Source organism: Lichenostomus cassidix, unplaced genomic scaffold, assembly GCF_008360975.1.
Source record: "Lichenostomus cassidix isolate B80296 unplaced genomic scaffold, HeHo_3.0 HiC_scaffold_561, whole genome shotgun sequence".
NCBI classification, from domain to species: domain Eukaryota; kingdom Metazoa; phylum Chordata; class Aves; order Passeriformes; family Meliphagidae; genus Lichenostomus; species Lichenostomus cassidix.
This window is the reverse complement of record NW_028147641.1, coordinates 12,115-32,277: the sequence shown is the minus strand read 5'-3', so window position 1 is coordinate 32,277 and position 20,163 is coordinate 12,115. Positions and strand designations below refer to the sequence as shown.

Below are 20,163 nucleotides of genomic sequence, written 5' to 3'. Positions count from 1 at the left end.
GCGTGTGGTGTTTGACACTGGAGTGGGTGAAGGGGAGATGTTGGTGTGGAAAGGGTGGTGTGAGGTTTGAGGTGTGTCCTCTAATGGGAACACATTTTTTGGGATGAAATAACCTGAAATTTTCATGAAATTTTAATGAAAAATTCATTTTTAGGATGAAATAATCTGAAATTTCGTGAAATTTTCATGAAAAATTCATTTTCAGGATGAAATAATCTGAAATTTAATGCCATTCACAGGAGTCAAATTTACCCTGCTAGAGGAATAAAATCCTGGGGTAAAATCAGTTTCCAGCATCCCTGCACTGAGGGAGATCCAGGCAAACCCTAAAAAATGTGATGATGTGGCACAGGAAGGGGTGGCACTGATGGAGCTTTGGCACACGAATGGAGATGGAGGAGCTGCTCCCACCCCAGATGGAAATCCTGCAAAATGACCTCTGGATCTCATTAAAAAAACCTCATTCTTGGCTTCAAACCACATCTGTGAGCTTCACCCAGAAGTGAATGTGGCCAAAGAGTGTCAAAGTTTTGGTTTAGGTTTTTGGTTGCCTTAGAAATGTTAAAGTTGTTTTTTTTCTGCTCCCCAGACAAGCTGTGGCTGCCCCATCCCTGGAGGTGTCCAAGGCCAGGTTAGAGAAACCTGAGCTAGTGGGAAGTGCCCCTGCCCATGGCAGAGGGTGAAACAAGAGGAGCTTTAAGGTTCCTTCCCACCCTAACCATTCCAGGATTCCATGGCTCTGTGGTTCCATGATGAAATGCCTGGAGCTGTGCTGTGTCCCGAGGCCAGAGCTGCCAGGCTAAAACAAATCCCAGGGGTTTTATTGCAGTGTGACTGAGCCAGGAGCACAGCCTGTTATCCCGGATGGCTTGGCTGTGGGGACACAGTGTGACTGCAGAGTGGGTGTTGCTGCTCCATCCCCAGAGGTGACAAAGGACAGGGTGAATTCCCCCAGCGCTGGCTGCTCAGAGCCCCCTGGAGCTGCTGGGTTTGTCACAGAGAAATTCAGCTCCAATAAGGCTCTGGAGGGACCTGGCTGTGCACGGGGTGGTTCCTGCTGCCTTTTGGCTCCTGCTTTGCTCTGTCCAAGGGTGGGAATCCCCCGGGATGGTGGCTGTTTCAGCTCCAGCAGTGCCTCCCTGCACAGCGACAGAGCTGTGCCGTAAATCCTCCCCTTGCTGCCTCCAAATTTCCTGCTGGGGAATTTCCCTGGGCGCCATTTCCTCCCTGCATCATGAAGAAATATCGATCCATCACTCCCTGCTCATCCCTCAGCACGGTGCAGGATTTTAATGACCTGTGTCCTGTCCCTCTTTCCAAGCCAGGGCATTGGGCTCTGCCAGCCGTGACTTTGCCAGGATGCTGTGGAGAGGCTCTCCCAGCTCTACAGGGATTTCACATTTCCCTGCTCCTCAAGCCATGCCTTGCTAAGGAGCCCTGGTCTTGGATACTTCATTTCCTGCCTTTTGAGTGGATGGTGATCCAAAACATCTTCCTTTTTATTCCAGCCAGGCCTGGCACCCTTCTACAAGGGGTGCTGTCCATCCCTCTGCTCTCACATTTATCCATGGGAATGCTAAGTTTATAATTTCCCCTGTGAAATCCTCCTTTACTTAGCAGCACCTCGTCCAGGCCATTTGTTATTATTCGATTTGTTGATGGATTCTTGATGTTGTTCTCCCACTGCTGCACTTCCAGCCCTTCACTTCACCCTGCTGGTCCACAGGCAGCCCTGACCCCGAGGATCTGGGTGGTGTTTCTGCCCTGTCGGGATTTGGGAAGGGTGGAAGAGGTTTTACCTCCTGCTCTGCCAGCTGTTGGAGTCACCTCTTGGTTTATCCTGATGGCAGGAAAGGAAATGTTCCTCTGGCTCCCCAGGGCTGTGGGATCACAGGGACAGGCATTCCAGAATTCTTTGGAATGAGTTAAGGGATTTTGAATGCTCCCAGGACCTTCCTGCAAACACAAACACTTCCTTCATCCCCCAAATCCCACAGCTCCAGGGGGTTTGAGCACAAATCAAGGGAACCCTCAGGGTCTGGACCATGGATCTGAGCTGCTCCTGCCCTGGACAAATCCTGGACAAATCCTGAGCTGCTCCTGCTCCTCAGCTCATGGACCTGAGCTGCTCCTGCCCTGGACAAATCACCTGTGAGGTGAATCCATAACTCTCAGGGGTGCCTGGTGGGAGCTGCTTGTCTGGGAAAACGTGAGCTGCAAGCAGAGTGTGGGGAGGGGGAGAAGGGGAAGCCGTGGCTAAAAATAGCTATTTTTGAAAGAAAGGGATGAAAACCTCTTTGAAGGAATGAGGGGAGAGGGGGAGTGTTTCCATGGAAACGGGGAAGTCTGTCTCTTCCCAAAAGAGGGGGTGGGAGATGGAGAAATAGTAAATACAGCCGAGGAATGACAGGGAAGGGGATGTTGCCTGTCAGTGACATCCCCACGGATCCCAGTGGCATTCCATGGATCCTGGGCAGGCGCTCTGGGCTTTGGGTCCTGTGGGAGCAGATGTGGCCCTGGCACTGCCTGCCCACACAGCCTTGGCTCTGTCACCTTGCATTCTCCCTGTGCCACCTGCAGCCTGGATCTGTCACCTGCCCAGGCACCAGAGAGAGCAGTGACCCAGAGCTGCTGGGGACATATTCCCAGCTCAGTGTCACCAGCATGGGACATCTCCAGGTGCCCCCAGCAGCTCAGCAGGGGCAAAAAATAATGAGTGTCCTCCAAATGCTTTGAAAATGTCCATAAAATCTTGGAGTTTTTCTTCCAGGAATTTTCCACCATGGCACGGGCGTTCCCAGGGGAGGCTGCAGGGAAGGGAACTCTGCTGGGCTTGGCTGCAGGGTGAGGGCAGCTGGGGGCTTCTGGAGAGATTTGGGGGTCAGGTGGACTGGGCTGGCCTGGTCTGGAATTTGGCACAGCTCCCAAACTGGCACCATCCACAGTTTGGCTGGGTGTGGCTCCCAGTTTGGCACAGCTCGTGGTTTGGCACAGCTCATGGTTTGGCACAGCTCATGGTTTGGCACAGCTCACAATCTGGCACAGCCTAGGTTTGGCATGACCCAGGATTTTAACTAAAAGGGGTCGATTTAGATTTGATACAGGGAAGGAATTCCTCCCTGTGAGGGTGGGCAGGCCCTGGCACAGGGTGTCCAGAGAAGCTGTGGCTGCCCCTGGATCCCTGGAAGTGTCCAAGGCCAGGCTGGACAGGGCTTGGAGCAACCTGGGATAGTGGAATGTGTCCCTGCCTGTGACAGGGGGTGGCGCTGGATGAATTTTAACTCCCTCCCAGCCCAAACCATTCTGGGATTCCATGATTGGCACAGATCCCCAAGTGGCACAGCCACGGGGCTGGCATGTCCTGGACCAGCCCAGGATTTGGGCCAGCTCTGTGGCCATCCCACTCAGGGCCATCTTGTGCCACCATGCCCTCAGTGCCACCATGGCCAGGCTGTGGGGAAAGCACTCCCAGCCTGAGCTCTCAGCTTCTCCTCCCTGCAGCAGCTCTGCGTGGGAGGAAGAGAAGAGGGAAATCATCCTCTCAAACCACTTTTCCTCCCGGCTTGTTTGCAGTCCTGCAGCTGCTGGGGAGGGCTGGCAGTCTGGGTGATGGGAACATCTCACCCCACTCTGCAGCTCAGACCTGACCTGCAGCAGCTCTTGGCCTCCACCCAGCAGCACCAGGCTGAGCCCCACGGGCTCTAAAAACAGTGTCTGCAGGGCTGCTCATCCCATCTGTGCCACGAGGGAGAAGTTTCCAGCCTGGCCATCGCCTGCACGGGGAGCCAGTCCTGGAAGGACTTGTGTCCCACCAGGGCAGTGCAGAGGGACCCCGAGGTCACCCACAGCTCCCCCCAGGCACAGGGAATCTGTCTGTGGGCAGTGAGCATCTCCAGCCGAGGTTCTGGCCATTTCCAGCAGAGTCATCTCCCCTGCAGGTTTCTCCCATCTCCTCTTTGCCTTATCTTCCCTAGTCTCAACAACCAGAAGGTTTCAGCTTTTGGCTCTATTTCCCTGTTTTGGTTGAGCTACAAGATTTTATTTCAGTGAGCAGGGCCCAGCTCCTCTCCAGGCTAGTGGAGCATCTTTGGAGGCAAAGTGGCCACTCAGCCATCCTGACCAAACGAGAATTCAGACTTCAACCCAAAGGAGCTGCTTTTCAAAATAATTGGGTATTTTAGTATGAAAAACACCTTGGGGAATTACAGAGGGAGAAGGTGTTTAATGTGAACTTTGCACAGAGGTGATTTTTGCTGTTTTTCTTTCAGCAGTTTTGCCTTCCCAGGGATCAGGAGAACCACAGAGGATCCAGGAGGATCACTCAGAAACCAAGAGATCTCTTCAGAAACCAAGGTTTAGAGTTCCTCTCAGGATCTAGAAGATCCCCCTGGGATCCAGGAGGTTCGCCCAGCTTCTCCTTTTGCTCTGCCCCTCCTTTCCCACATCCCTGCAGGCAAAGATCCTTCTCCCATCTCCCTGGCTCAGGGAAGTCTCTCTGACCTATCTCGCCACAACATTTTGGGATTCACCAGCAGCACCTGCCGTGGACAAGCAAAGCCTGCTCTGTGTCACCATGTTGCCAGGCTCTGCTCCTTTTCAGACACCTCCTGGCATCCCCTCCTCTTGCCACCCCACACGAGGAGGTGCTGAGGGTCCAGGAGCTCCATCCTCTGACGTCAGCAGCGGGTGGGAGGTCGGATGCTTTCCCTGCAGGGTGAATCACAGTCCCGGGAAGTCGCTCACAGCTTTCACAGCTCCTAAAATGACACAAGGCCCAGTTATGTCATCCCTTTCTGCTGGAAAACTCAGATGGAGGTGGGGCTCAGTGCTCTGCCCTGCCCAACCCCTCTGCTGGGCAGTCCTTGGGCCAGCTTGGATCTTCTTCCCAGAATGGCTGTTGGTTTGTGCTCTCTGTGTCCCTGTGGTTCTGCAGGAGGTGGGATGGTGTCACCAGGAGGGACACACAGAGCTGCCACTGTCTGAGGCTGTGCAGGACATGGTGGACTCTGTCCTCCTTGGAAAGCTTCTCCCACCCCTTCCCTGCCTTGCTGTCCACCCTGGGTGTCCTGAGCAGTGGGGCTGGCTGTGGGTTGGGCTTTCCAATGAAATTCAGCTGTTCTGGATGAGGTCAGGCCTGGGGACAACCCTGTCCTGTGGCATCCATCCATCCATCCATCCATCCATCCATCCATCCATCCATCCATCCCCCACAGCACTGCTTCACAGAGCATCTCCCAGACCCACTGCCAGCAGGACACAGGGGGAAAAGCACAGTTTTTGTTACTCGTATGGCTGTCTGGAAACCCACCAACAGAGGGTCTGAACAGCCCTTGGGAGCTTCCCTGGCAATAAGAAGGGATCACCCTGGGCACAGGATCACCTGGTTCCTGGAACATTCCCCCAACCAAGAGCTTTTCCCAGCACGCAGATGGGGTAAGAATTCCGGTTTGGGTGTCTACAAAACCCATTGAGACAGGAGAAATAATTCAAGAGGGAATTATTATTTAATAATAATATCGAGCAAAGGCGTCGTCTTGTTAAATCCTTGTGAAACAGCCAAGTGGGTGCAGAGCTGAGCTCGTCTGGTTCTCCGAGAGGCTGGGATCCGTCTGGAGCTGTCAGCGCGGCTGAGGGAGGCGAGCGCAGACACACAGACGATAATAATAGCTCACAATTAGGGTAGTAAATCGGGAGAGAGCGTCACTCAATTCAGAGAAATTCCCCTGATTTGCTGGAGATGGGAGTTGGGCTCTTTGTAGGGAGCTGGTGCTGTTTGGCTGGCGAATCCCCCTGGTTTTGCAGAGCCTTCGCAAGGCGGCAGCAGGAGGAGCACGTTGGGAATTCAGCTGCACTTGAATTGCTCCCTGCCCAGCCTCAGTTTCTACATATTGCATAAGGATCAGCCTCGGGTGAATTATTTTCTGGATTCAACCCCCACTGCCACGGCAGATTTGCCTCCAGACAAGGCTAAAATGGTGAGGATGGCATTAAAAACCCTCCCCCAGAGTAGCCTCCTGCCCAGCTGGATGTGTGCAGGAAGGAAACCCATAGTGCAAGGGGTGGTCATGAAGGATTCCCAGTTTTCCTATACGGTTAAACTTTAATTTTCAATATTGGGATCTGGCTGGGGCTTGGGAAAATACAGTTTTTGTTTCAAGGTGAAGAGGGGTGTCATGAGGAGCAGTGAGAGATCACACTGTGCAGTGCTGCACTCACTCTCTGGCAGTGCCACCCACTGCTCTGGGCACCTCGGGGAGCTGAAATAATGTAATTTATCCCTACCATGTCCCCACATTCCCCCGAATGGTGGCACTACATTGAGCACTGGTTTTCTCAGGTGTCCAGGGTGGTCCAGGCCCTCCATCCCACCTCAGGCTGTCCCTGGAGGGATCACTATTGGCACTGGTAACTCCATACAAATTTGACTGCTATATATGGGAACAGAAATATTTCCCATTGCCTCCTCCAGCACTTTGTGTTTAGGGTGCCAGGAGCCTCGTGGGACTTGTTGCTTCCTTGGTGCTCCTTGTGGGGCCCAGGGGGGATGGCAGAGTGGTCCAAACCTCGTGCCTGAAGGCAGGTTGATCCATAGATTTTATATGTTCATAGGATCTTGGCCATCTCCTTCTTTTGGGGTGGGAGAAGCCTCCTCATGTAGGGACCTCAATAAATGCAAAGCGATACAAAATTGTTGCTTTTCACACCCTCACCCTAGCCAAAGGCAAAGTCCAACCCTGCCCCATCCCCTTCCCCAGAGCTGCAGGGAGCTGGTGGCTCTCCATCCCCCAGATTTCCCCCAGCAGATCCAGGCTATCTCCAAGAATATGGGATGGATGGGAGCCGCATGGCAGAGCAGCATCATGTATCCAGGGATATGATTATTTCCCAGTGGTTGAAATCTAGGTCTCCTGCTTGGGAGGAGGGGTGCGGGGGGAGGTGGGGTGGTGGGGGGGGAAGACGCTCATATTAATCTTATGAATATTCATGAAGAAGCCGAGCTGCCTTGGGAGGTTGACTCCGGGGTAGGAATTTGGGGGGCTGTAGGAGAGAGGTGCCGGCAGCGGCGGGAGCAGAGCAGCTGCTTGTGCATTCTCCGCATGCCTGACTGCAGAGCCAAGTGTAAGTTGGTGCCTTTTTCTCTCCCCCCCACCCCATCCCCGCATCCTTCCCCCTCTTCCCGCTGCTCCCCTGCTCGAGCACAGCCTGGCCAGGCGCGGTGCAAAGCGAGGGAGTCGCGCTTCAGTCGCAAACACGACCCCAAACCGTGTGACTCCCGCCTGCAGTGCTCGGTGCGGGCGGGGAGAGCGCTGAGGGGCTCCGGGCGAATCTTCACCTCCTCCATCTCCCCCTTCAACCCCCAAATTTGCATGAGTTAACCCTGAAGATGCTCGAGGCGGGGTGGGTGTTGTTTGCCGGGGAAAGGGGCGATGGGGAGAAAGTAGGAGAAACTGGGTGCTGGGATGGGTGATGTCAACTGAGATGATGCCGTAACCCTCTGTGCTGAGCGCCGAGCAGCAGCGCTTGGATTTGGAGTCGGAGGAAGGAGCCCAGAGCCCATGCCAAATAAAAATCAACATGTTAAATAAAAAACAAAGTACATTTCTGTGCTGTTAAACAAAGCTGGGGTGTTTTGGGAAGGGAGAAAGGGGAGGAGAGAGTTTATGGGCAGGAGGAAAACGGCGTGTTTACGGAAAAAAATAAATAAAACATTGAAGGTTGGTTGATTTTTGGTGAGATGGGGGGTTTGTGGCTGCCAGATCTTTCCTGCAGCGGCAGAAAGATGGTGTTTGTGGTGCTCTGGCGTGATGCTCGGAGGAGCCAGGGAAGGTCAAATGCAGCTGAACTCCTCGGCGAGTCGCTGGGGAGCGAGTGGTGGGGAGAAAATGCAGGGAAAGGAGAAAAACTGGGACAAATGCGACCTCCTCTGCTCTGGGCCTGGCAGAAAAGGGTTAAGCGAAGCGGGTGAATGCTGCAAGCCTCGTCAGGGTTGTACTATTTTTTCTAGTGCATAAGGAGAAGGGAGAGGAGGGTTGCACGGAAAAGGGAAATTTCCAAGAAAAGAGGGATCTGCGGCAATATCTGCACCTCGGGGGATGAAGAGAGGAACCAACAGGCATAAATGGCCTGGAGACGGCTGAAATCTTTGCCGAGGAGATTGGGACCGCGGGGTTATTTTCCACCTGCCTCCCCTGCCCGGTTCTGTAATCCTGGCTCAAAGTAGACAAGTCGAGTTGGAGCTGAAGAAGGGAGGTTAGAGGGGTTTTTATTTCATTTGGGAGGGTTAAAAAAAAAAAAAAAAAAAAAAGAGAAAAAGCAGCAAAAATGAGAGGTTGGTTGGCCCTCTCTGGGCTGAGCATCTCCGTGGTGCGAGGCAATGCAGGATGATCCGAGCAGCGCTCGGGGATGCTGAGGACTCTGCGCCCACCGGGGACATGAGCCTCGACATCCCCACGAGAAATTTCACCCAGCGGACTCCAATTCCCACGGGGGTGGGTCGGCCGGGGGGTTGGCTCTCGGGAGGATGGGCAGGGTGGCTGCAGGTCGCGTGGCTCCCGCGGCCCGCAGTGCTCGCGGCTCCTGGGAGCCATCGGCGGGGGGCTGGTGGCCTCGGCGGGGGGACAGCCAGGGACCGGCTCACGGGGGGTTCGGCTCGGTGCATGAAGCCGGAGCGTCCCGGATCGGCGCGGCGCGATGGCTGCGGGTGCCGTGCCCGGTGGGTGACACCGGCTCGGTGGCTTTGCGGAGCCCCGGCCGCCGGGGGGGCTGCGTCGTTCCCCCCCCGCTCCTCCGCCTGGCACGGGCTCGGCGGGCAGGCGGCCCCGCTGGGCTGAGCAGAGCGCAGGGACACGGGGCTCTGGTTTTTTCCGCCTCGGCGCTGGCGCTCTCGCCCTGCTCTCGCTCGCGTTGCAGTGCAGGTTGGGCGGGCGGCGGGCACGGCTAGCGGCCGGGAGAAGGGGCTGCCCGGAGGAGCCGCGGCTCTGCGGATGCTCCTCGCCAGCCGCCACAGCTTGCTACCTTCTCGGTGTTTTTTCCAGGCGATGCCACACCTCCCGAGGACACTGGGGACATCGGGTTTTGCTGAGCTTAGCAGCTTTTCACCGTCGTACCGAAGGCATCAGACAGACGCTCATCTGCCCTGAAGTGCAGATCTGCAACAGCTCCCGGGAAGACTCTGTCTCTCTGTCTCTCTGTCTCTCTTTCTCTCTCTCTCCAGTCCAAACCATTACAAGACCTGACTTCCACCATCTGGGAATCTAACCCCTCTTATGTCCCTTCTCCTTTTTCTACGATGACTCACCATTATTTTTAACTTTGAAGAGAGAGGAAATTATGGGGATCTTGGAAGCCTGTATTTCTCTCTAGGATTTCCCCAGGGTCAGATAATCGGTGTTACTAAGAGACACTAAGATTTGGCTTCTCCAGGTAATGTGATTTGTTTTCTGTGTGCCATGGTGGTTTGCAGAGGATGACAGGAGCCGGGACACCAGCGGTCGAGGAGGGGGACTGCGGTGGTCCGCGGGGCAGCTGGAATCTCCGGCTCCACATTCCGGCAGCCGCAGAGCTTGGCTGCAGGCAGGGAGGGCAGCATGACACCAGGGAGAGAGGATTGGGAAGGTGTTAAACTTAAAAGCGGAGTTGGAGCTTTCCTGGAGGGTAGATTGCCTGAGATCGCACGGTTAAATGTTAATTAACCCTTAGCTGCATGCCTGGAAATGAGCTGAGCCCGGCACCCTGCAGGGTCCTGTCGCCACTTCAGGGCTGGATGGGGTTATTTTTCTTCCTTTCTTTTTCTTCCCTTCCCCCTCTTAATTTTTTTTAACTGGAATTTTTATTTTTAGCCAAAAAATAAGCCCTGGTTTGCCAATGCCAGTTTTTTCCGCGCTGGTTTTGAACAGGTGACGGTTCCTCAGGTGTTTTCTCTGTTCCACCTAACGGGTTTAGATGGGAGTTGTTGAACTCTGTCCCGAGGAAGGCAAATTAACCCCTCCAGGAAGGGGATAGACGTGCTAGAGAAGGGATCTGCTCTCCTCCCCCCAACTTTATTCCATCTCTCTCTTTCTCAGCAGGGGCGATTTCCTTTCTTCTTCTTTTTTATTTTGTTTCGTTTGGTTGGTTTTTTTTCCTCTTTTTTTTTACCTCATCCCTTCGCCTTTTCATGAGACTCTTCCAAACCTACGTACCTGTCCTTCTGCAGGATAGTAGCCCTGCCCTGAACCCGATCCCACCACCGGGAAGAGTTTAGCATAAGGATTTCTTTTAAAGCCCAATAATGACAGTTGCCACTGGAGATCCTGCAGATGAAGCTGCAGCTCTTCCCGGTCACCCGCAGGACACGTACAACCCCGAGACCGACCATGAGTGCTGCGAGAGGGTTGTCATTAACATCTCGGGGCTGCGCTTCGAGACACAGCTCAAGACGCTCGCCCAGTTCCCAGAGACCTTACTAGGGGATCCTAAAAAGAGGATGAGGTATTTCGACCCTCTCCGGAACGAGTATTTCTTCGACCGGAACAGACCCAGCTTCGACGCGATTTTGTACTATTACCAGTCCGGGGGGAGGTTGAGGCGGCCGGTTAACGTGCCCTTGGACATCTTCTCCGAAGAAATCCGCTTCTACGAGCTGGGGGAAGAAGCCATGGAGATGTTTCGGGAGGATGAAGGCTACATCAAAGAAGAGGAGAGGCCGCTGCCTGAGAACGAGTTTCAGAGACAAGTGTGGTTGCTCTTTGAGTACCCCGAGAGCTCAGGCCCTGCCAGGATTATAGCTATTGTCTCCGTCATGGTGATTTTAATCTCCATCGTCAGCTTTTGCCTGGAAACGTTGCCCATTTTTCGGGATGAGAACGAAGACATGCACGGCAGCGGGCTGAGCCATCCCACCTACTCCAACAGCAGCATGGGCTACCAGCAGTCCACCTCTTTCACAGACCCCTTCTTCATCGTGGAGACACTTTGCATCATCTGGTTCTCCTTCGAGTTCTTGGTGAGGTTTTTCGCCTGCCCCAGCAAGGCTGGTTTTTTTACCAACATCATGAACATTATAGACATCGTAGCCATCATCCCCTATTTCATCACCTTGGGGACAGAGCTGGCCGAGAAGCCAGAGGATGGCCAGCAGGGCCAGCAAGCCATGTCCTTGGCCATCCTCCGAGTCATCCGCTTGGTGCGGGTCTTCAGGATCTTCAAGCTCTCCCGGCACTCCAAGGGGCTGCAGATCCTGGGACAAACTCTCAAGGCCAGCATGCGGGAGCTGGGCCTCTTGATATTCTTCCTCTTCATCGGCGTCATCCTCTTCTCCAGCGCCGTCTACTTCGCCGAGGCCGACGAGAGCGAGTCCCAGTTCCCGAGCATCCCCGATGCCTTCTGGTGGGCTGTGGTTTCCATGACGACTGTTGGCTACGGAGACATGGTCCCCACGACCATCGGGGGGAAAATAGTGGGTTCCTTGTGTGCCATCGCTGGCGTATTAACGATTGCCTTACCAGTGCCCGTCATAGTGTCTAACTTCAATTACTTCTACCACCGGGAGACCGAGGGAGAGGAGCAGGCTCAATATTTGCAAGTAACCAGCTGCCCAAAGATCCCCTCTTCCCCTGACCTAAAGAAAAGCAGAAGTGCCTCTACTATTAGTAAGTCTGATTATATGGAGATTCAGGAAGGTGTAAACAATAGCAATGAGGATTTTAGGGAGGAGAACTTGAAGACAGCCAATTGCACCCTAGCTAACACAAACTATGTGAATATCACCAAAATGCTAACCGATGTCTAGTCGCTAAAATCTAGTCCCGTATTTAAAGCTGAAGTGGAACAATTGCAGATATTGAGTGCTGCTCTGCATTGTAGTTAATACAGTATTTTCTACGGTGTATATTTGGTTCTGCATGGGAAGCAATAGCTGTGTAAGTGACTTTTAACCTTTGATTTCCACACTGAATAAGCGTCCGTGCGAAAAAAAACCCCAACAAACCCAAACCATTTCGTTGCCCTTCTCCCATCCCAGGCTTGTGGGTTTCCAAAGGTACTGAGGGGATGGGCGCTCAGAAAATCGGGATGGGGATGCGAGGGGCAGCTCGGGGCCACCCCGGGGTGCCGCGGATCCCAGTCCCTGTCCCGGGTGACAGCCAGCTTCCTGGCAGGGGGAACAGCTGGGAAAGGTCAGGCAGAACTTCCTGAAGGGTTTCTGCAGGCGTGGGGTTGGATTGCTGGAGGGCTCGGGTTGCTGCCCCGGGAAAGCCGAGCGCGAGCGTCGCCCGGCTCGTGTTTCATAACTGAAAATGCTGCATGCTGCAATAGTTTCAGCCACTGCAGTGTGCCAGTGTGAGGCCCAGGGGAGGGATAATTAGTGTGACGGCACATTATTTATTAAGTCTTAAATTTCCTAAGCGAGGCATCGGGAGGGACGAGTAAATAAATCAAGAGCTTGGAATTTATTTATTTATTTAGATGACACTTCCATCATCGATATTTCCAGGATCACCAAAGACACCTCCACTGACACATTGAAAATGAGTTGGAAAAAGCATCTTTTTTTATATCTATATATAAAACTGGAGCAACTATGCTGTGGCCTATAATATATTTATACTGCAGTGAAATTTAACCAGTAATACAGTACAGCTGCATGGATATTTGTTGCATGAATCTGAATATTTAATACACACACAAATATATATTTTCTTAGTAGACTATACAGTATTCATGTTTATAGTGTTTATAGATTCTCCGGTGGCTCGAAGGAGATTCATGGGAGTTAAAAAAACCTCCATTCTAGTTAAAAACCGGATGGGGAAGGCGTGTGCTGACAACAGTTGGATAGATAACGAGGCAGAGCCTGAGAGATAACGAGGCAAAGCCTGAGTGTCCGAGCATCCAGACACAAGAGCCGAGGAATGCAAGCCAGGGAAGGTGAGCTGGAAGTTAAACACCTGCGCTCATTATGGGGCGAGTAATTAGTCATTAATCCTGCTGTCAGGAGCAGAAACCACGGCGGATCAGCGAGGGCACGAGGAGCAGGTGGAGGAGCAGGTTCCGGCTCTCCTGACTTGTTTGTTCAGCAGTTTCCAGCCGTTCCCGTAGAACTCCCGAGTGTGTGTGTGTATAGATATTTAGAGAGCGACTACAGGGCCGAATCCTCAGCAAACACAGCGCCTGGGGCATCGAGGACTCCCCGGCTCAGGGGTGCTGGGGTGGTGGGACATGGGCTGGAGCAGGGTGACCTGGCCCTGGAGCCCTGGGATCATCAGGGCAAGGTGCGTTTTGGGCTTGAAAGCTCCTTTTCAGCCATGCAGAGCCTCAGGGCTGGGGGTTTAATCCTTTTTGATGGAGGGGGCACGTGCTGAGGTGGGCTGGATCTGAGCTGGGGCTTCTGAGCCTTTGCTTTGCCTTCTTCCAGGGTTTTTAAGAGTGGCAGGTTGAAGTGCAGAGAGCCTGAGGTTCTCTCTGCTTCTTCTTCATCCCCATTGTTTGGGGATGGTGGGAGCTGTTGATCCATGGGGAATCTCACCTGCTTCCCCCATGCCCATGTGGATTTCCTGGTGTTTTCCCCATTTCTGAGGATCCTCAGGGACAGCTGCCCTGTTCCTCTGCCAGGCCAGGGGAGAGGGATGAACATCTCTGCCAAGGTCATGGTGGAGCAAAGCCTCCCTGGGCTGTGGGTTCATTTGGGGTGAATTTGGGCTGAACTGGGGCATGATCAGCCCTGAACCGTTCATGGGTGGGCACAAGGAGCTTGGGGAGGGGTCAGCCTGACCCTTCCTTTCTCAGAGAGGAAACCCTGCTCCTGGCAATAAACAGGTGCTAAAGTATCTACAGCAATGGCTCCAAATGCTGCTCCAGGGCCTGATCCATCTAGGCTCCACTCAGCCAGCTGCAATCAATCCTCAGATTTATTTGATTGATTGATTGACTGATTGAGGCTATAATTAATTCCAAATGTCCATGGTTTGTGTGTGACAGTCTTCTGGTGGGGCAGAGGATGAGCAGCACTGCTGTGCTGGGGTTCAGGGCTGCTCGGATCCCCAGCCTGTCTTTAATTGGATCTCATTAATTTGGGAGCCCTCTACTCCCACTCTGCTGCAGCAGCTGGGGACTGGGAGCTCCCAGAGCCCCTCCATGCACACAAAAGCCACCACAACCAAAAGCAATAAATCTCCACTTGTGAAGCTCATCCTGTTGGATGGCACAGGGCTGGCCAGAGTCGCTGTCATGGGCACAATTCCCAGAGCAGTCAGCCAACTTCCATGGATCTGGCTCGGGGTGGCTCCTTGGGGACAGGAGCTGGCACGGGGGAGCTGCCTGGTGAGCTGGGGTGCTGCTTGCCTTCCTCTGGGTGCCCTCAGCACCCAACTCCTGCTCAGGGCTGAGGTGTTTCGCTGGTGTTCTTGCTGCAGGTGTTTTGGAGGATGATTTCCTCGGTGAGATTTCGGAAGTGTCTGGTTTCTAACACCCGTGGGCTTGGGGTGGTTTGGCTAAAGCGTTGGGTGTGTGTTGGGTGTTGTTGTGGTTTGGTGAGGAGGAAGGTGAGGTTTCCCTTTGGGGATGTGGGGTTTGGGGCACAGTGCTCCTGTGGGATTCCCAAGGCCGGGCAGGAGGGGAGAGCAGATCCATGAGCTGGATGCAAACATCCAAACTCTCTCTCTGAGCTGGAGGATTCTGGCTGCCTTGAGGAGCTCCACAGTCACATGGCAGGGGTGAATGGGGACAAGGAGCAGGAGGCCACACTCCTGTGGTCACTGCTGTGAGGTGATGACTGTCCCCATGGCAGGGCCAGCACTGCCAGGCCCTTCCTCAGGACACATCCAACACCTCTGGCACTGACCCTGGCAGCTGTTCCTGGGAAAACCAGCCCTGGTGGGAGAGCAGCTCTGGGCTGCCCTTGTTTGGGGAGCAGGGAGAACACTCAGATTGGTGTTTGGGAAGGGTCAGCAAGGTCTGTGCCTCGGAGGGAACCATGGCTGGGAGGAATCCATGCCTGGGAGCAATTTGGACTGGGAGGGATCCATCAGCCCACACGGAGCAGAAGGGTCCAGACTTCAGCCTCGCCCAGAGAAATGGTTCCCCTATAGCTTTTAATGGGATTTGTGCCTGCAGGTCGGAGCTCTAGTGCTATTTCTAGCTTTGCTTCTGACTCACTGATGTGATCTTGAACCAGTTTTTCAGGAGGAGACTGTGATATTTTTTTCCTTTTTTTTTTCTTAAGGAATTTGGTTTGAGAGACTCTGGGCCTGTTTCTGTGGAGATGCTGAGCATCCCAATCTCCTCCTGACTCTGAAAGGTGCAAAAACGAGCTGCAAAGTGGCTCAGACTGGGGATGCTAAATTAGGGACTGGGGAAGGGGAAGGTCCCACAATGCTAGATTCCATCAGGCCTCTTCGGTGCTCTGGTTCCTTCCCTGCCCTTGAGGAGCCATTTCCCTCTCCCCAGGGCTGGAATGGAAGGCTGGAGCTCTCTGGTCTGTGGAGTTGCTCCTGCCTTGGCACCCGGAGGAGGCAGCGCCTCTATTTTAGTTTCAGCCGCTGTGCCACGGTTTTGGAGAGATGGAAAGCTGTGATTACAGAGCGGGCTGTCTTCTAACACCCAACCTCGTGCCCAAGCCTGCAGGCAGCCCATCAGCCTTTTCAAATCTTCCAGAATATCTGCTGAGGGCAATGGGGTGAGGCTCATGTACCAGCTGGATGCCACCAAGTGATTAGGAAAAAATGATCTCTCCGGAGTTCTGTGTTTTATTGGGAAAATTAATCTCTGCAGTGACTGTGTCAAAGTCCTACAGATTTGAATACTGAGCTATAAGGAGAAAAGGATCTCTGGATTGGCGTTATGAGAGTGTGGCACGTGGGTGTATAAATATGGGCATATTTGTGCATAAATACACAGAAGGAGAGAAAAAGACAGAGGAGGAGGAGGTATTTCAGGAAGGACCTTGCTTTGTTATCAGATAATTCCTGGGTCAGCCCTTGAAACTGCTGCCAAAGGCTTGTAGCTTTTCCAGAGCTGGCAATACTCTTGGGGATGGTCCAAGGGAAGGAGATCTGGATCTCGCCTGGGGAGCAGGAGCATCCCAGGGACTGCTGGCATTCAGCTCCTTGAGCCCCTCTGCAAACAGCACCTTTGCAGTGTCTCTGCTGCCAGCCCCAAATCCCAGCTTGGGGCAGCCACAGCCATCCCTGTGACTCTGCAGGGAAAGCCAAGCAGAGGTTGAAGGGGTTTGGTGATGCAAAAAACCCTTCAGGGTGATGTTTCTGCACCAGGTGGGGTTTGGGGTTATGGTTTGTGATGGTTGGATTTGAAGTCTCATAAACTATGGCGACTTTCAGTCCCAGCATGGCAGCGCCTATCCTGGAGCCAGGGTAGGTTTATCACAGAATCCTGGAGAGGTTTGGGTTGGAGGGACCTTAAAGCTCATCCTGTTCCACCCCTGCCATGGCAGGAACACCTTCCACTAGGCCAGGCTGCTCCAAGCCCTGTCCAGCCTGGCCTTGAAACCTTATCTCAAGATCTTTACCATGAGATCTTATATCCCAAGGTCTGCATCCATGGGGGGGATTATCCATGGGAGCTCTCCAAGGTGGTTATCCATGAGTTGTCACTGTGCTGCCAGAGTGAAGGGGGCTGAGGAATGAAGCAGTCAGCCCCAAACCATTTTGGTTTGCTCTCAGATTAAGGCTGTGGCTCCCTCCTCACACCCCTGGCAGCATCTGACCTTCTCCATGTGTCACATCCCTTGGTCCCTCCTGTTGGGGACCAACTGCTGCCCCAGCCAGGAGCCCTGAGGGGGGACAAGGGTCCCCCCAAGCACTAACCACTGCTCTGCCCTCCCCCAGCCCTGTCAGCACCCCTGACCTCGGTGCCCCCATGATGTTTCTGTGTTTGGCTGCCAAAATTCACCCCCTGCTCAGAAACGGGTGCTCCAACCCCCATGGGGAGAATGATGCTGAAGCAGCCCTGGGAGCACAGCACTGATTTACAGCCGGGGCCAGGATCTCCCAGCCCAGTTGTGCATGATGAGAGATAAATCCCTTATCCATGTTTTTCCTCCAGAGAGGGGATGGTTTGTCTTGTAGGAGCTGCTGGACATCATGTCCACCCACATGGACTCACCACATCCCCTCCCAAACCCTGCCTGGCTGTCCTGAGCTTGGGGTTGGTCTCCTGGGGTTTGGTTTTTCGATTATTATTATGATTTTTAATTTTTTTTCTGCTGCCTATAAGATGTAATTATCCATTTGCACTCGCTCCCTCACTGCTTGAGACCGTGCTCTTGTCCTCCAATGTCATCCCCGAAGCACAAGGGGAAAAAAATGGGTATTGGATCAACCCTGCATGTGGTGCCTAATTTGAGCAAATCAATAGGAAGAGGAAATCCAAGAAGGACTCATCCTAAGGATGCTGGAGCTGAACCTTTTGTTTCCATGGTTACGGGAGAAATGGGACCAGGAATGGAGAGAGGCCTATAAACTGTTAAAGGAGGACTCGTGGGAATTTCAAGTCATTTAACCATGCGTTTGCTAGACACAACTTTAGACACCAGCTGGATCCGAATTGCACAGTGTTTATAGAAAATTCCTGCTTTATTGACCGCCAGGGGTGGTGGGAAGGGGATTTGGGGCCCCCCAGTCAATAAGGCTGCCTGTTGTATATAGGTATACAGAGCTGTGTACATACATCTCCAAATGAGCATTTGCTGTCTGGTTTATCATCAGTGTATATATAATTTATTCTTCACAGAGTATCACAATTTTTTGTAAATATCGGCACTAATTAAGAGGAAATAAATATGTATATTATTGAGGAGTTATTTTGATATCGGTTCTGTGGAGGGTGGGAGAGGAAAAAGACAAGTAATTATGGTTTTGATGGGTTTTTCTCCGCAACTAAACCCTCTGTGAGGAGAGAAAGGAACAGCCTGAACCAGGGGAAATCAGTCTGTGCTCCACCATCAGCCATTCTGCAGGGGCAGAGTCCCAAAAGCCCCTGGGAGCAGGAGCTGATGGCTTCAGTGATGGATGTTGGACACATTCCACGGTGTGTTCAGCATTCCTGTGGGATTTGCTCCAAAAAATCTCCAGCAGCAAAGCCAGAGGAGGGGAAGGAGCTGAAACCTGGGTCAAACCCATGTTCCCCACTCCTCTAGATTGGATATCAACCACATCCACACAGGTGACAGGGAACGGGTGGCACTGGGGGATCAACCTGCTCTTGGAAAACTTGCAGGCACCCAGTGGATGTTTTTCAAAGCTCGTGATCCCCCCTTGAAGAGGGAGAGGCAAATAGACAGGGGTGGAGCTGGTAGCACATCATCTGTGGGGCTGCAAACCTTGTATCCCTGCAGATGTCTCCTGGCAGGACCTCTGGCAGGGAATGGGGATCCCTGGGGTGGCTTCAGCTGTGCTTGCAGAGGAATGGTTGCTTTGTCCATCCCCAGGGAACAACCAGGACAGTATTTTCTCGCTGTTTCCTCTCCTCTCCCATGAGAGTTTCGGGGCAGCAAAGGGCAGGGAGGGTGTTGGGGGCACTCAGTTCCTGTGGTTTGGGGTTTGCCTGGTTGCTTGGTGGCTTTCACAGGCAATGGGGCTGCTCTGGGCTTCCCTTCCCACATGGAGAACCCACTCTGTGCTCGGAGGATGGAGGTGAATCAGAAGGAAAACAAAAAGACTTTCTCCCGTGGATGGGTTGGTCCTGGGAGGTGGCACCACCTGGTAACCCAAGGGTTAGTGCCAAACCTCCTCCTCAGGCACCCCAAATTTCCTCCTGCTCGTCAGGGAGGAGCCCCTGGTGTGGGCTCAGAGTCAAGTCTTGGGTTCAAGTGTCACCGTGTGACTCAGGGGATGTCATGTCCCTTTCTGTGCCTCAGTTTCCCTGTCTGAAGCACAGTTTTCTAAGCTGGACTGAGAAAACTACAAATATTAACTCAATATTACAACAGTGAAAACGCATCAATAGGTGGTAAACCCATGGATGGGTCTTGTTGGGGGCAGAGGAGGAGTTCAGAGAGACAATGATGAACATTTCCACACAGAAAACCATTAAAGGCACAAAAACTAACAGAAGTGTTTATGAGCAGTGCACCCTGAGGGAAGTGTCACAGCATTTGCTGTGGAGCTGAGGGGAAGCAGTGACCAAACTGGGCCACTCTGTGCTCCTCAGCCCCATTTCCAAGCCCACATCAGCCTCCAGCAGATGCCAAACCCTTCCCTTATCATCGTCCTGTTGGCTTGCAGGCTCATAAATATCCAAACACCAAGTGGTGCAAGGAGTTTGCAGCTCAGGCTGCTCTGCACGGGCTCTCAGGACGATGGCAGTGGAGGCTGTGAGGCAGACATGGTAATTATTTTAAATTGCCAGGCTGTCAGCGTGCAGCACCAGCCCAGCTGCGCTCCGAGGATGCGGGAGATGCCATCAGGGGTGTGCATCCTCCTCCAGCCGAGCTGCTTGGGCTTTTACGCCGTTCAGAGAGGCTGGGAGAGTCACCCATCCATGGTGGAGAGCTCGCCAGTCCCAGACAGTCCTGTCCCCCCCGGATTGGTGTCTCCATGCTGGTGATCCCGACTGTGGCGAGCGGCTGATCCCCGCTGAGCGCAGCCTGGCTGGTTCTGCTGTGCTCACTGACCTACTTTCCATCACCTTCCCTGCCGAGTGTCGCCTCTCTGGCAGCCAAAAGCCCACGGAACCTCTCGTGGATCTGCTCCGGAGTGAGCTCCCTGGTACTCCCTGGTGATGCTCCCTGTGGTGCTGGCAGCGGAGCTCCTTTCCCTGCTGAGGGGCTGAAGCCCTCCGAATCCTGCTCCTTTCCATGCAGGAAGGAAAGGATTCAGGTGCCAGGAAAGCACTACCTCTGCTGCTTCTCCTGGAAAGCTCAGGATGCTCAAAGCCCATTACAGCCCATCGCCTGTGCCCCAGGGAGCAGCAGGAATTTTTAGCCCTCCCGACTGCCTGTGAGCAAATCCATTTGGCAAAGTGGCCACTTGGATCCTGAAACACTTCCTGGGCCGGAGCTGGGAGGAGACCATTAAGGAGGATGCTGAGAGTGGGAGAAGGAAAATGATCCCAGAGGCAGGGATGCTGCTGCCCTCCTGGTGGTGCTCTGTGGGTTCCTGGGCTGGTGGGGCTTGGCTGGGGGCTGGTGCTGGGCTGAACCATCACTGCTGCAGAGCTGGTGATTCCAAA

General features: G+C 53.4%; 1 protein-coding gene across 8 annotated transcripts; it reads left to right on the top strand.

Moving 5' to 3' along the window:
* Positions 1-6,981: 6,981 nt before the first annotated feature.
* LOC146420994 (potassium voltage-gated channel subfamily A member 2) lies at positions 6,982-17,790 on the top strand. 8 transcript variants are annotated; one of them, XM_085047818.1, is made up of 4 exons: positions 6,982-7,119; positions 8,006-8,250; positions 9,036-9,423; positions 10,196-17,790. In XM_085047818.1, the coding sequence occupies exon 4, from the start codon at positions 10,271-10,273 to the stop codon at positions 11,768-11,770; it is 1,500 nt and encodes a 499-aa protein (XP_084903944.1). In that variant the 5' UTR covers positions 6,982-7,119; positions 8,006-8,250; positions 9,036-9,423; positions 10,196-10,270; the 3' UTR covers positions 11,771-17,790. The 8 variants fall into 8 exon arrangements, with proteins under 8 accessions (XP_084903944.1, XP_084903942.1, XP_084903943.1 ...); XM_085047816.1 differs by having other exon boundaries at positions 10,068-17,790; XM_085047817.1 differs by having other exon boundaries at positions 10,065-17,790.
* The last annotated feature ends 2,373 nt before the right edge of the window (positions 17,791-20,163 follow it).